The sequence below is a fragment of the Anneissia japonica genome, unplaced genomic scaffold, assembly GCF_011630105.1.
Source record: "Anneissia japonica isolate Jap-2015-1 unplaced genomic scaffold, ASM1163010v1 scaffold8210_len164512_cov191, whole genome shotgun sequence".
Classification (NCBI taxonomy): Eukaryota; Metazoa; Echinodermata; class Crinoidea; order Comatulida; family Comatulidae; genus Anneissia; species Anneissia japonica.
The window spans coordinates 141,554-156,866 of NW_022745940.1; the positions used below are offsets into that span (position 1 = coordinate 141,554).

Sequence of the window (15,313 nt, forward strand, 5' to 3'; positions counted from 1 at the left end):
ATGCCTAATAATATTTCCTCCGCTACACCACTGATATGTTAAAAGGCAAATTACTAATAAGCAGCAATGCTGTAGAAGCAATGGCTTTAGGGAACAGATGCCTAATAATATTTCCTCTGCTACACCACTGATATAGGTTAAAAGGCAAACTACTAATAAGCAACAATGCTGTAGAAGCAATGGCTTTAGGGAACAGATGCCTAATAATATTTCCTCTGCTACACCACTGATATGTTAAAAGGCAAATTACTAATAAGCAACAATGCTGTAGAAGCTTAGGGAACAGATGCCTAATAGTATTTCCTCTGCTACACCACTGATATAGGTTAAAAGGCAAACTACTAATAAGTAACAATGCTGTAGAAGCAATGGCTTTAAGGAACAGATGCCTAATAATATTTCCTCCGCTACATCACTGATATAGGTTAAAAGGCAAAATACTAATAAGCAACAATGCTGTAGAAGCAATGGCTTTAGGGAACAGATGCCTAATAATATTTCCTCCGCTACACCACTGATATGTTAGAAGGCAAATTACTAATAAGCAACAATGCTGTAGAAGCAATGGCTTTAGGGAACAGATGCCTAATAATATTTCCTCCGCTACACCACTAATATGTTAAAAGGCAAACTACTAATAAGCAACAATGCTGTAGAAGCAATGGCTTTAGGGAACAGATGCCTAATAATATTTCCTCCGCTACATCAATGATATAGGTTAAAAGGCAAAATACTAATAAGCAACAATACTGTAGAAGCTTAGGGAACAGATGCCTCATAATATTTCCTCCGCTACACCACTAATATAGGTTAAAGGCAAACTACTAATAAGCAACAATGCTGTAGAAGCAATGGCTTTAGGGAACAGATGCCTAATAATATTTTCTCCGCTACACCACTGATATAGGTTAAAAGGCAAACTACTAATAAGCAACAATGCTGTAGAAGCAATGGCTTTAGGGAACCGATGCCTAATAATATTTCCTCCGCTACACCACTGATATAGGTTAAAAGGCAAACTACTAATAAGCAACAATGCTGTAGAAGCAATGGCTTTAGGAAACAGATGCCAAATAATATTTCCTTCGCTACACCACTGATATAGGTTAAAAGGCAAAATACTAATAAGCAACAACAAATAAATTTCATATAAAGTAGGGATTGTTAGTTTTTTTAATCAGTAACACCAAGCTTAAAGGCAATTCAACGAAATTACAATAGTGGGCCTACATTTTTTTTTCTTTTAAAATTTATGGTAATGCGGGGAATTTGATTGAAATTGATGATTGTTGGACACTATACCTAGTCCCATTCTAATTTAATCTTACAGGCAAAGTGTTCTATGCTTTGAAGCAAGGCTCCAGAGGAAAACAAGTTTATATGTTGTACAACTGATTTTTTAGACACAAAAAACATATTTTACGAAACATACTATACGTTAATAAGATACAGATTTTGTATTATTTAAAACGGGAGAAAATGCGGCTTAAACACTCCTTTTCCATCTATATCAATAAGTGTTTTTTTCCCCTCCGCTCCCTGGAACCATGGCATTGCCAGAGACAAAGATGTTCAAATATGGAAAAAATGGATCAAAATATGCTTGAATTAGTAAATGTAAATATGTAAAGTCTGCTTATATAAAACTATTCTACGACTATGCATCACTTTATTACTCACCACGCCACCAAACTCATATTTTGCGACAGGTGAAATTTTTTTTAGGATACTTCGAAACGGTGACGCCAGTCAGAGAGAGCTCAACAAAAAGCCTATTAACTTGTTTGTTTAATGTTGATGCACCTTAGCTGGTATGTCCTTGCCTAAATCATACTCTACAGCTAATACCCTTCCATTAAGACTTTTTCAATGCAACTAACTCTACCTTATGGTTTCTCTACAGGCCTACCCCGGTCAACACAAATTAACATATTCCCCCCCCCCCCACCTCTTGTCCCTGAACTTATCAGAAGTTGCCACTTGCCTAAAAGTTATTCATATTCATGCAACTTTACACTACCATGGATTCTTGCTAAATCAAGCATCAATGTATGCATAGTCATTAGTGGTGGTCTAAGGTACAAATTGAATAAAACATATTATAAGATCCACTCTGTAGCCTCCATCAGATAAAAATATTCTATGTAAATTTTACAAAGTATCAGATTGTAAAGATTAATTAGGGGTCTAAATAACATTTATAAATCTTTAAAATTGTCAGAGCTTTTGGGGACTTTGCCCACTAGACCTCAGGAGATTCTGAGCGGCCATCGCCTCCCCCCACCCAATTGCGCTCCCATATATTCCTACCCCGACTCCGCCAGTGACATCGATTATTCCCTCACTTGGCGCCACATATTTAGTGTATTAGGGTTTTTTAATGATTTAAAACAATCAAAAAGGACCCCACTGGAAATAAGTCTTCTTCAGACTTTCTATCCATCAATTCAGCAAGCAAAAAAAAAAAATCAATTTATAATTTCAGTAAAATTGTAGTAAATGATTGAAAATAGGATTTGAAATGGCCCAACAAAACCTTCCAAGAACATTGCACCAACAGGGGGCTTCGGCCACTGCACTCAAAAGTTACTTGCAACAGATATTATCTTTGGCCGATTATACCAACTGTAAAAATAAGTTGGCCCTTTAAAGAACCAGATACCTTCAGAGAGACCAAGAAAGTGATGGATGGACTGCATTAGGCAGGATCGCAAAGTGGTGGACTCGGAGGAAGTATTGTATATAAATATTATCAATAAAATCCAACTCCATTCGAGGACAAGCACAGGTACGTTGGTAAACTGAGAAATAGCCGAGAACACAAGATAAAACCCATACCGCTGATTAACACTGATTAATAGACACAATCTGGTATAGACTTTTGCAATATTAAATAAAAAATTTAGATAATTACCAAGACATGTATCTCCAGTGAATCCATTGTTACATGTAGAAGTACTCAAACAGCCCTTTGCGTTGTCGCAACCATTTACACATTCACATTTCTGACTACAGTCTGCACCATAATCATTTCCCGTACAAGCTTTATTGATAAACAGAAAATCAATTAATTATTGATTATTCAACAGGATTGCAGTCAAACTTGCTTTATTCAACCCTGGCCATCAGGCGCAAGCTCGGTGGTCTAGAGGTATGATGCCAGGCTAGTGATCTGGTGATCGTGGGTTCGAGTCCCACCCGAGAACAACTTGTGTTTTTTTTTTGCAGTTGTTTTCAAATGTACTGAGTATTCGGTACATTTCCACGTCAGGTAGGGAAAAATTACACCTATACATGTTTCTCCTGACGCAAATCCAGTTATTGTCTATTATTCCATCACGACAATAGCAATTACTATCAACACTGCAGTACCCGCTGCTTACTTGGACTCGAATTCAACCCTGGCCATCAGACGCAAGCTTGGTGGTTTAGAGGTATGATGCCAGGCTAGTGATCTGGAGATCGTGGGCAAAATTACACCTCTACAAATAATATATTATACTTAGTGAATTATGCCAATAAGGCCTCTAAGCGCTCCTGTAAACTAACTTATTTTAATCCTGGTAAGAAATGCAATGAAGAATTGCCAAATTATATTTTTATTCTCATTCTAAAAATCTATTTTATACTCTCAATACTCTAAATACTTTTGATTTTAACAAGCTTCAAACAGTCATGTTAATATTTCGTTTAAACAACAATGAGCTTCCCTCTCATTTTCATACATTTTTTACTAACTTCTGGCAATACCATTCATATGATGCAAGGTCTTCAACTGTCAAAAATGTTATTTATGAAAGAAATACCCCTTTATTGAGAAGAACATCTTTTATATACAATGAGCTATATTTATGGAACAATTTACCATGTAACCTTCAGTTAACACATTCTTTGAAATCGTTTAAAATAAAATATAAACAATTGTTGATTCATTTGTATGCTTACCCTCTATGAATATTGATATATGTTGCATCAACCTATTCACTGTTGTTAGGGCCATATACGACATGGTTATTGAAATATCTTGTGTAAGCAATGGATTTTGGGGCTGGTTAGCAGCTTAATGACAAACAATACACAACAACAAGAGGCGGGAGATGGATGAAATATTTATAGTGAGTACACTTAATATCTTACATAATATTATTATTCCATTAATGGCCGAAATGGCTTACACAAGGTATTTCAATAATCATAGATATCAATATTCTCTCTGAAACTGGATTTTGCTATTCCAATTCTTCTCCTTACATTTTTCTCACATCGATCATCATCTGTTATAAGACTTCCAAGATAGCAAAATACACATTCCCCTCCCACCAAAATTTCCATCCTCTACTTCCCTCCTCATGTATTCTACATACAAGTGAACGAGTATCGTGGTCAAGATTCCACCTTGTCTAACCTCTTCCTTTATCAGCTGGTTCCGTTAAAATACCTTCTACACTAGGATTAATGCAGATTGGTTATTTGTACAAGTTCCAGATTGCTCTTCTCTATATCCAATTAATTCCCACCATTGACAAAATTTCCGTAAGTTTGATTGATTTTACTCTATCCAACGCCTTTTCATAACCTGTCCAGCAAATGTAGACATCTTTACCATACTCAAGTGACCTTTCACATATGACTCTGACTAATCCAATGGCATCTCTTGTGCTTCGCCCTTTCACAAATAGTAATTGGTCTTTACCTATTAATCCTCTTGCCTTACCAGTCTCTTACATAGTACGTACTTTCAAAGTTATTTTGGAAGCATGTGAGATAAGGCTCTCACAAAATCTAAATTACGAAAATTTTTGGGCGTCTGTGAAATTTTCAAGGGTCTTCGTTTTATAGACACCCTATATGGGTGTCTACAAAACGAAGACCGAAGACCCGAACAGATGCCCACCCCAAAAAAAGCCCATCTTGAAAAGAAGCATGGGATTCTTTTATAGTGTAACATTGTTGAATCTTCTGAGCTTGGATCTGGTAGTAGGGAAGGCAACGGTGTTATTCCGTTGAATTAAATTAGTTATTAAGACATAAATTAACAAGAACAGATTAATAAACTACGTATTCTCTATCCAGAGAGCCAACAGACTCTGACATCAACTGTAGACCTAAATGAATTTCAAAGAAGCAAAAAAAAAAAAAAAAAATAATGAAAAACATGCTTGGTTTATCCAGTAGTTTAGGTGATTTAAAGCCGGTAAATATCCTCCATAATACACATTGATGCTACAGTTCCCTTATTTTATTGTTTTAAAGTAGAATTCCTCAAATTTACAGCATTCATTTTGAAAAGAAGCCCCTCCCCCCACCTCCTTACTTTGCAAATGTAGCCTCAAAAAGAAGCCCAACCAAAGCTCGCAAAAAAAAAAGCCTAGAAATTTTGGGTATAATTTTACTTCTATAAAATAAAACAATAGATAGAGCCACTGTTGTTACATAACATCAATCTGTATCATGGAGTGTAATAACCTTCATTAAGTCACCTAAATACTCTATAAACCAAGTGCGTTTTTTGTTTATTTTGTTATTTTGAAATTATATACAGTGTACTACTTTGAAAAAAAATACTATGACTATGCTATCTTTAAAAGAAGCTCATGGTCTTCTTTTTGAGATGGGCTTCTTTTTAATATTAAGCCCATTGGGCTTCAATTCCAAGGTTTTACAGTATTTTAGAATCCATTAATTATTTATCCATATTTATCCATTATACTAAAATAATTTTTTAAATTTTGTTTTTTGTATTTTCAATAAAAAAAAAATGAAATCCTTAATTTCGACAATGTAAACATGTATTCGTATGGGATGCAGAATTTTATTATACTATTGTTCAGTCAATTTCATTAGAGTAGCGCAGTATTCTTTAATCGTTTCATCATGCTTCTGTTCGCGTTTGTAGAAATGAAAACACCCTGCCATCTTGATCGGTTTCGGGCTGAAGTGTTCATTTAAAATCTGAACTAAATCAGTATATCCTTTATCACCGAGCTTCTCCGGGCTGACAAGATCTCTAAGGAAATTGTAAGTTCGTCTCCCTAGTGAGCTGATGAGCACTGAAACTTGTTTTTCCACGGCTATACTATTAGTCTTGAAATACTGCTCGAGCCGCTCCTGATATGAGCTCCGTACTTCCCTCTCGTCATAGCGTTGAATATTACCAATGATGGTTTTCATTTTTGCATCTGTAAATACGCAACTCGTGTAAAAAATCACAGTGAATCACAACACATTGATAGGTCGCCTGCGGCATGGTCTCTCGATCCAGTCGCTATGGCTCAATGCCAACATATTGCGTAAAAATGCAATACTAGTCTTATACATGAAAAAACTTAATGGGGCAATCTCTGGGGTGTAGGCTTAGGTGAGGGTACAGAATAGGGTATGCTATGATGGATTCCAGAAACCAATACATTGATCATAGAATAAAATGCATTTGTATATTAAATCGCTAAAGGTACAGTTGGTTTTATTTTTAATTATTTGTTACAACGCACCATTATCACAAGTAACACCACTGAAACCAGCTTGACATGCACATCCACTGGGATCAGGAGGACAGAACATTACCCCTTTACAGTTTCCACTCGAAGAGCAAACTATACTGCACGTACGCCCCCAGTTATTGTTTCCACAACCTACAATTGATTATTTAGAAAAGGAACATTAAATCTTATCAAAAAAAGAAATACACATAACATTATAACTTTATTTAACACAGAAAAGCTCAAACAAGGTTGTTCTTCCCTGGGGCCATACATAAAATACAGACATGTAAATGTTAAAATGTTAAATTTAAAAGTAAAACCATTATTCAGAAAATAACTTAAGCACGAAAAAAATCAAAATTGAACATAAAATTACAACTTTGAAATCGATTTCTTATATTTGTTTAGGTTAGTTGCATTTAGTTGACTATCAAAAAAGTGCATTCCACATATTATGAAATACTTTTTTAAAATTCTGTTTTAGGTAAATGAATTTTAACAAGGGAATTTTGGCGAAACTATATTCATGGTGTGAAAAAATATCATGAATATTCACCAGAAGTATATTACGATATAGAGTTTTATACATAAGAATTGCTACATGACAAGCTTGCTTTTTGGCAATTTTAGACCATTTTTAAATGGTCTTAAAAGACTTTCAAATAGTACTTGTACAATTTAAAATGACACTGCTCGATCCTAACATGCTTTAGTACCGGTAGTAAATTTACTTGCCGATTTTAATACTTCAGCAAGTTGTTAATGAAATAAATAATTTGGTACCATATTAAAAATCAAAACCCCCATATATCCGCCAAATCACATTTTAATGTTTTTTTTTTATTTTACCTGCTGAGCAGTCTTCACCTTGAAATCCTGCTGGACAGACACAAAATCCAGTCACATCATCGCATATTCCTCCATTGTAACAAACAGGACACTTTAAATCACAGTTTGATCCATACATTCTTGTAGGGCAACCTTTCAATTTTAAAGTTTAAAAAAACAGGCGTAAAGCATGCACAATACCTCTCATAGCTGACCTATGTAATTGTTTCATACACAGTATAGAAAATACAGTATAGAACCCTGTTTATTGTATGTGGTAGTAAATGACGGATGATTTTACATATTATAATTAAGGTTGTTGTTTAGCATAAGCCTGTATGTGTTGGCCTATATCCTTCTACTTTCTTTTTACAATGTGTTCCGACCCTTATGGCACCTAGTGGTGCACCGTCAAGGGAAGCAAGCACATATCCTGGCTGAAACTAAAAAAAAAATTAATAATATTATTGTACAGTTTCTCCGTTTATTTAGCATTTCTTAGCCACAGACTTCTATACAAACCGTAATTTTTCGAAGGGATTGCTAAACTTTTTTTTATTTTTGGCCTACTTTGGTATTTAGGATAAGTCACACTCGACGAGCCTATTCCATCGTACTCTCAGCTGCTTAGAATTTTTGCATGGCCAGTATCAAATATCAGCCAATCGCGTATTCAGTGAGTGGAAGTGGGAGTATACAGTACCCTATACAATTGTGCCAACCACGTGGTGGTGTTGGAATAGCCAATTTAACAATGTAATGGAAGCGTTGATAATGCCCGGTATAGAAGGAACTTGTATTATCTAAATTTAAATGTATTAACAACCATGCTGGTATATAAAAGAACATGCATTTATATTTTGTCTATAGAACGCAATCTTTGATTATGATATAGGCTTACAAACTTTTCCTATTAGCAGGCTCTAGCATCAGTGGGGAATCTAAGGGTCTTGAAATGGAAGGGGAGCTGATCATGCCGGCTAGGTGAAGTGGGAGATCGATGAATAGGTGATGGGCACTAACTTGCAACATTCAGGAATAACATTTCTTTTTTCATTTTAATTCTCTTTTATTCTTTTTACTTGTGATCCACTAGTGATACCAGTGCTACGTTACTGAAAGTGTTATCACACAAACATAAATTAATAAATAAATAAAATTTAAGGTGATTTTTAACCACATGAGCATGATTTGGGGTGACTAAGGGAGGGGGAGGGGGTGAGTGTTTTTTGGGTGGGGGTGCGCCCCTCTCCCACACCTTAGATACGCCACTGCCTAGAATACCCTGCAATTATACTCTACCGTCTGCCACTGGTGGCACCAAACAGGTGTATGATATTATGTTACTATTTTGTTCATGTATAAATAAGGCCTTATATATTTTTATTACTTAAAAAATTATTACAACTCTATATAGGCATTTTATTATACCATTCAGATATTATATTTACTATTAAACTGATTCAATATACCAATTATTAACCATATAGTTTTTCGTAACTTAATCGTTCCGTTCATATCGTTATTTTTTAATATACAGATATTATTTTATTATACTGTATGGTGTATACGATTAGTTTGAATGCAAGGGAAAAGAAATGTTGGTATAATAAAAGTGGCATATATTGCATACAAACTTGTCTCTATATTTATTAGTGTGAACGTGTGACACAAATATATCTTTGAACACTAGGTTATTTGCTTTATAGTGTGGGGTCGGGTTGGAGATGGTAGTAGATCTATCTTTTAAAAACTATGTCTACCTCTAACGATCAATCTCATGATTGCGTGTTTTCCATTTCTTTCTCCTGTGTAGCATTCATAGATTCCAGCATCACTTGGTCTGACATTATTTATGGTCAACGAATCTTTACCATTTCCTTCAGGTATACTATTGTTATTTAATTTCCATAGAAAACCAGAAATATCTCTTATGATACTGGTTACACTTAAGGTCACATTATCTCCAACACTGGCGGATATAGAACGTCTATCGGGAGTGATTTCGGCTGAAAATATAAATAAGGTTACAATAATATTAGACTCAAAGTATACAAAATTATATACACACGACAATATTTATTTTATTATTTCATTTTGTGTCATCTTCGGAAAAATATGTTATTATTTTTGGGCTGTCGTGGCAAAATGTGTCTTGTGGTACAAAAAATGAAAAACGAGTTATTGATACAATTTGTGAAGAACTGCCGGGCTTTACAAGGCAGTATAGCACCACTGACAATTAAACAAACATATCTCAGGCCTAGTCGATCGATCGCAGTGTGCGAGATATGAAGTACAAAAACCAATTTCACTAGAGAGGGTGCACTTTTTTGACTGTATATAGTATGCATAAAAGCGAGAGCATTCCAGCGGATGCGATCTATAACCTCTGAATTTGCCTAGTAACGAAGAATTCGTCGAGAAAATGGTAATCTCCTATGAGAAACAGTCTGTATTTCTCATTATTTTTATTCTTTTGCGCAAGACTAAAATTTAGCCAATATTTTTCAATTGTTTAATAATAAATAGAGTAATCCATATGCAGTTTTTCTAAAAAAAATCCTTTTTAGTGAAATTTTGCCAGGAATGGGGCTTTAAACTTTTAAGTAGCCAAATAATACCAATAATGCAATATGGCAGAGAGCTTTGGGGTCATGATGTAAATTGTGATGAAATGTCCATATAAAATTTTGTAAATGCCCGTCATGCTCCAAAAAAAGTTCAAAATAAATTTGTGAGATTTCCCATTAAATTTTATCAACACATAAAAATTGTAAACTTTTTGCATAAATGTAAATGCTGTAAGACAGAAAATACTATATAATGTACAAGGTTACCATATATATGCTAACAAAAGCAAAGATTGTGGGCTGAAAATAGAATGGACTGTTTAGGCAGTTGGGATAAGAAACGCTTTAGATAACTTTGGATACATGTGGAATGTAAATGATAATTTCTTAAATATTTTCTACAGAGCGATTATATGATGTTGCATTACCCACAGATTTATTTAGATAAAATATTGACTCAAATTTTTTAAATTTAAGACTTTTATCTCACGCTTCCTTTTGTTAAATTACAGACCCTATATACAACGGATTAGAAACGATCGAAACCACCCGCTGCGCTCATATACCTACAACACTGCATACCTCGCTAATTGGATAAGTGGCTGAGGATAGCCTTGTAAATGCCCTGGAGCAATTTTCGCGCACCCTCTAGTGTCCAGTTCCTGTAAAGTTCGGGAAGATTTTGGGACTCTTATCTTTTATCGTGTCTAAATCCTTTTATTATACCTTCTACCCCCTTGCTCGTATTGATATCATCACAGATCCTATAGGGTCCAAGGTATCATCACATACCCTATAGGGTCTGTGATATTAAATAATAAAATTATGTAATGTGTATCATAATATATGTAGGCATAATTTATGTTTCTTATTTAAAGTATTTTATTACTTAATTTTCCACTTTATTTTAAAATTTAAATTTTTAAATTTTAACTTTCATTTTAATGACTGTTATCCATTTTGAAGTCTTATTGTTGTTCCTTATTTTATTTGTATTTTATGTCTTGTATATAATATATAGATTTATTTTATGTTGGAATTACTGACTCCTGAGTCAGGTGACTTTTGTCACTTTAGTTTTTCCTGACCATTTGTTTTATTGTTTGTTCTAATTCTTGTACAGTATTGCTTTTTTGGTCAAATAAATAAATGAAATGAAATATTCTATAGTAAATCACTTATACAAGCCCGATAAAAATGAATAAGCTGGTTACTAAATGTACTTTCACATTGTTTTTCTGTCCCCTGTGTTTTTGTTGAGGATGATGTCTAGTTCATATCGGCAGTACATTCTTCAGCATTATCAACTTCATTTTCACCAAAACATTTATCCCAATTAAAATCTTCAAAGTCATCCATGTTACCGTGCCTTTGTCCGAATACCAAATAAGACTATTGTCCACAATCTAACGGCATTGTATTATGCAAATTAGCTTGAAGATATCGCAACCCAACATCACGGAATCGCTGATAGTAACAATAAGCAACATCCAAAAATATGCAAATAACATACTGTGAGCCAGTGCGTAGTAGTAGACATGGCGTGTACATTCGACGACGGACGGAATAAAACATGAATTAAACTGATTTTTCTGATAAATTTCTTTATTGAATATTATTGTAGCCTTCTTATAATCATATTACAAATTATACAACAGACAAATAAAGTAATGGTTCTGAAACTGCCTCATCGATGTTGGTCGTTTTAGGTTAGATCATAGTAAGATTACATATTCATATCTGTGACCTAGGCCTAAGTGCTGCTGGTACTCATCTACCGCTGATCAAATTGAAATCAGGTAATCATTGCTGTCTGTCTGTTAAAAAAAAAAAACAATCTCACATACAAAATTCAATATTAATTAAATTACATTAGTTTAATACAACGAAAACTATCCGATGTTCCATTTATCCTCTATAATCATGGAGGTATGATATGATACCTCTCATTGAACTTGAACGACATGCCGTTTTACATGCCTGTGGAGAAGGGGTCAAAGAAACAAGGTGATTAGAGAATGACGTAACTTCGTGGCCGTTCTAAACAAAAAGACGCTCAAGTCTACCTGACTATCAATCGAGGGCTGCCTGATATAGTCGGCTCAGATGGGGTGCCTTACGCAGCAAAAGTCCATGTTAAAATCAAAATGTAATTGCAAAATTCAATGTCTAATTTATCAAAACGTAGGCGTAAATTTCTCAAAATGTAGTTCTAGATTCCTAAAATGAAGTTATAATTTTTCAAAACGTAGTTCAAATTTTTCAAAATGTAGTTCTAATTTCTTTAAAATGTAATTCAAATTCAAAACGTAGGTCTGACTTGATCAAACGCCCTCTCCAAATTCTATTCCAAAACGTAAATCAAAAACCAGCCTGGTTATGAAATGCATTTGACAACAACACTAGATTCTAGAAAGTTTGCTGCGTATGGCACTAGACTTGCGAAATGTAAATCAAAACTAATCAGCCAAGCATGACGTGGGCCTGTTCCATTAATGATGGGGGAATAATTTTTCGCTGCAGTCCAATGCCGTGAACAACGCTTCCCAATGCGTCTGCTAATTTTTAATGGTCAGGGTACCGCGATCACGAGCCCTGTGCTTGACATTATAGGCTAGGCTTATGTTTGCTGGGATTTGCAACAAGGTCTTGGACTAGGCCTCTATAATATAGTAGGAGGCCTGGTCCTAGTCTAGGCCTATAATATAGTAAAATTCTGTATAAGTAGTCATATGAATACAGGTTTACATTGTACCAAGATCGATATTAACGATCGCATTTATTTTTCATTCAAAATAAAAAGAAAACTATATACTATCAATTAAAATATTAAAAAGGGACAATGCCTGTTATATGGCTAGTAACTAATTATTATATACTGCACATATACATTTTCTACTAATAGGCCTACTAGGCTATATATATTTTTATAAAGTTCGTTAGTGTTTTTATTACTATAATTCAATTAATTAATGGTGTATGCCTAGGCCTAGCCTATTAATTATATGTATGTACCGTACATGTGAATATTTTTCTTGTTCTTGCTGAAGTTTGACTTTCTTGTAGAAAGTGTTTATTAGTACAGTTGAAGAAAATTTTTATATTTTTTTTCCAAAAAAATATTAAATTAATCAAGAATGGATTTGTCTTAGAACTTCATAAATTTCTAATTAAACAGGGGTACCAAGCTATTTTTGTAGCAAAAACTCTAGTTAAAATATACCCACAGGAAGATGTCAAAGAAGATGCGTTGCGTATGGCTGTGCAAAGGCTAGTGTGTTTGTCATCTCAAATTAACACGAGCACTCCCTCGTTAGTTGCCATGTCTACATCATCGAAAATACAGTAGTGCAATATTTTACGAATGCCCGCATAGGAACCTTGGCCCTCGCAGAGGTCTGGTTTTATGTCCCTTTTATAGCTAAGAAAACTTTTTCCTTAACTTAAGGTTATTTTCATTAAGAGACCAACCAATAATCACTTCAATGAACTTCAAATTCTTCAAAATAGGCTAGGAAGAATTCTTTTATATGTTGACATTCATACTCCAATTCGTACAATCATGAATGAGTTGAGATGGAAAAGATTGGTCAACAGATGGAATGAACATCTTCTATTATTAACTTTCAAATATCTAAAAGAAAAGGCCCATCTTATTTATGTAATAAATTTATCTTTAACAACAATAATCACCCTCAATGTACTAGGAACAAGTCTAATAACAACTTGATTGAACAAATGAAAACAATATATAATGAACTTTCCCTAAGTCTTTTAAAAATCATTTAAACGATATATAATTTAACTTTATTTACTCTCTTCTAGTTCTAGACAAAATATTGAATCAAAATTTTACTGAATTTTTCTTTTCGCCTTTTCCTTTTTCAAATTTGTTTTAAGTTTTAAGCTATTTTATTTTTGATGCAGTAGTTTTATATTTATGTACATATTGTTTTTCTTCAACTCATTAGTTTTGTTTTAAGTTCAATTTCTTTTTTCATTTCGGTTTTCTTTTATTCTTTTTACTTGTGATCCACTTGTGATACCTGTGCTACGTCACTGAAAGTGTTATCGCACAAAAGACAGAAATATATAATATATATATATATATATATAATTTTAAAGAATGACAATTTTCTGTTTTGATTAAATACTCATTGGTCACATTTATTGGAATTATAGCCTTTCGTATTTCATTTTCTTACATATGTTATGAACACGTTATTGGGTCATCGCTCCTAAATGTTTGAGGGTAAAATGTTTCACTATTTTTAAATGGTTGTTAAATAGGACAAGAATTAGTATTATGAATAACTCATATGGAGTATATGTTTCTATTGAAAGTGAATAGAACGTAGTACTTTTTGCATTAATATTTTTTGCAGCAATATTTGGTATTACATGTATATTTCAATCAAAGTAACAGCCACATAAGCGTCAAATCATATATCATGAAAAACACTATGAGATAACTCATTATTTTTCCAGCGAATATGGGAAGACATGTAATTCCGATATGGCTGAACCTAGTATACAAGGGAAGTAGTACTTCTGCATCATTTATTGTTATTTTCATATTTCTATGCCATATGTTTTACAAGTTATGAGAAATCGGCCTTTTTATGCTTCTACTCAAAATTGAAGTATCATGGCAATTTTTTTAAACAAGTATGACGAAATTTACAGTAATTATTTTTTGTGCATCTAAACAAAGAAGTGTTATGTTAGCGTATTAAGTTGTATATTTCTTTTTTAAGGGCTGAGGCATGTAGGATCAATAATATGTCCTAGACGAAGTGTCTAGAAATGAACGACATAGGGCCTAGCTAACTACAACGTTTGCGTAAGAATGATGGTTTGTGATTACCCTGTTAAAAGAAAGTGTTGCTTACCTGCTTTGACGATAGAATATATAAATACTACTACTAGGCCTACGTATTTAATGTATCGCAATATCATTATGAACAGGTTGTATGAACTTGAAGCAACTTTAACTTAACTCATAGCTCGTTTGATCAACAATATCACTATTAATGTTATTTGGAAGTTGTCTACTAACAAACTAAAGCTACAGCAGGAATTAAAAAATTCTCTTCCTGTTAGGCCTATTGACTGTTGAACTCTAGTTGTTTGCCTGGGGACTTGTAAAACGAGATAGCGAGATATGCAAATATGTGATGACTGCCAGTCAGAATAAGATTAAGGAGTCGAAACGACTAATATCAATTAACAACAGTATTTTTATTTGGAAAATTACTTTCAAAATTATACTTATTTTCAAGGGTCTTTGCATGTGGGATAATTTAGGTATTATATGAATCGATAATTGAACAGATACAAATACATTGTTTTTAATAAATGTACATAATGTTCTTGTCACTATGGAAATGGGTAGACTCCCTTTATATATTTATTTGTATACAAATGTAA

At 33.7% G+C, this 15,313-nt stretch overlaps 1 protein-coding gene across 1 annotated transcript in view; it reads right to left on the bottom strand.

Moving 5' to 3' along the window:
* Positions 1–14,962, bottom strand: part of LOC117120084 (angiopoietin-1 receptor-like) — a 41,665-nt gene extending 26,703 nt beyond the window's left edge. The window contains exon 1 of the mRNA XM_033265084.1: positions 14,776–14,962. Within this exon, the coding sequence (XP_033120975.1) occupies positions 14,776–14,842 (67 nt within the window). The 5' untranslated portion in view covers positions 14,843–14,962. The remainder of the gene's footprint in view (positions 1–14,775) is intronic.
* Positions 14,963–15,313: the final 351 nt, after the last annotated feature.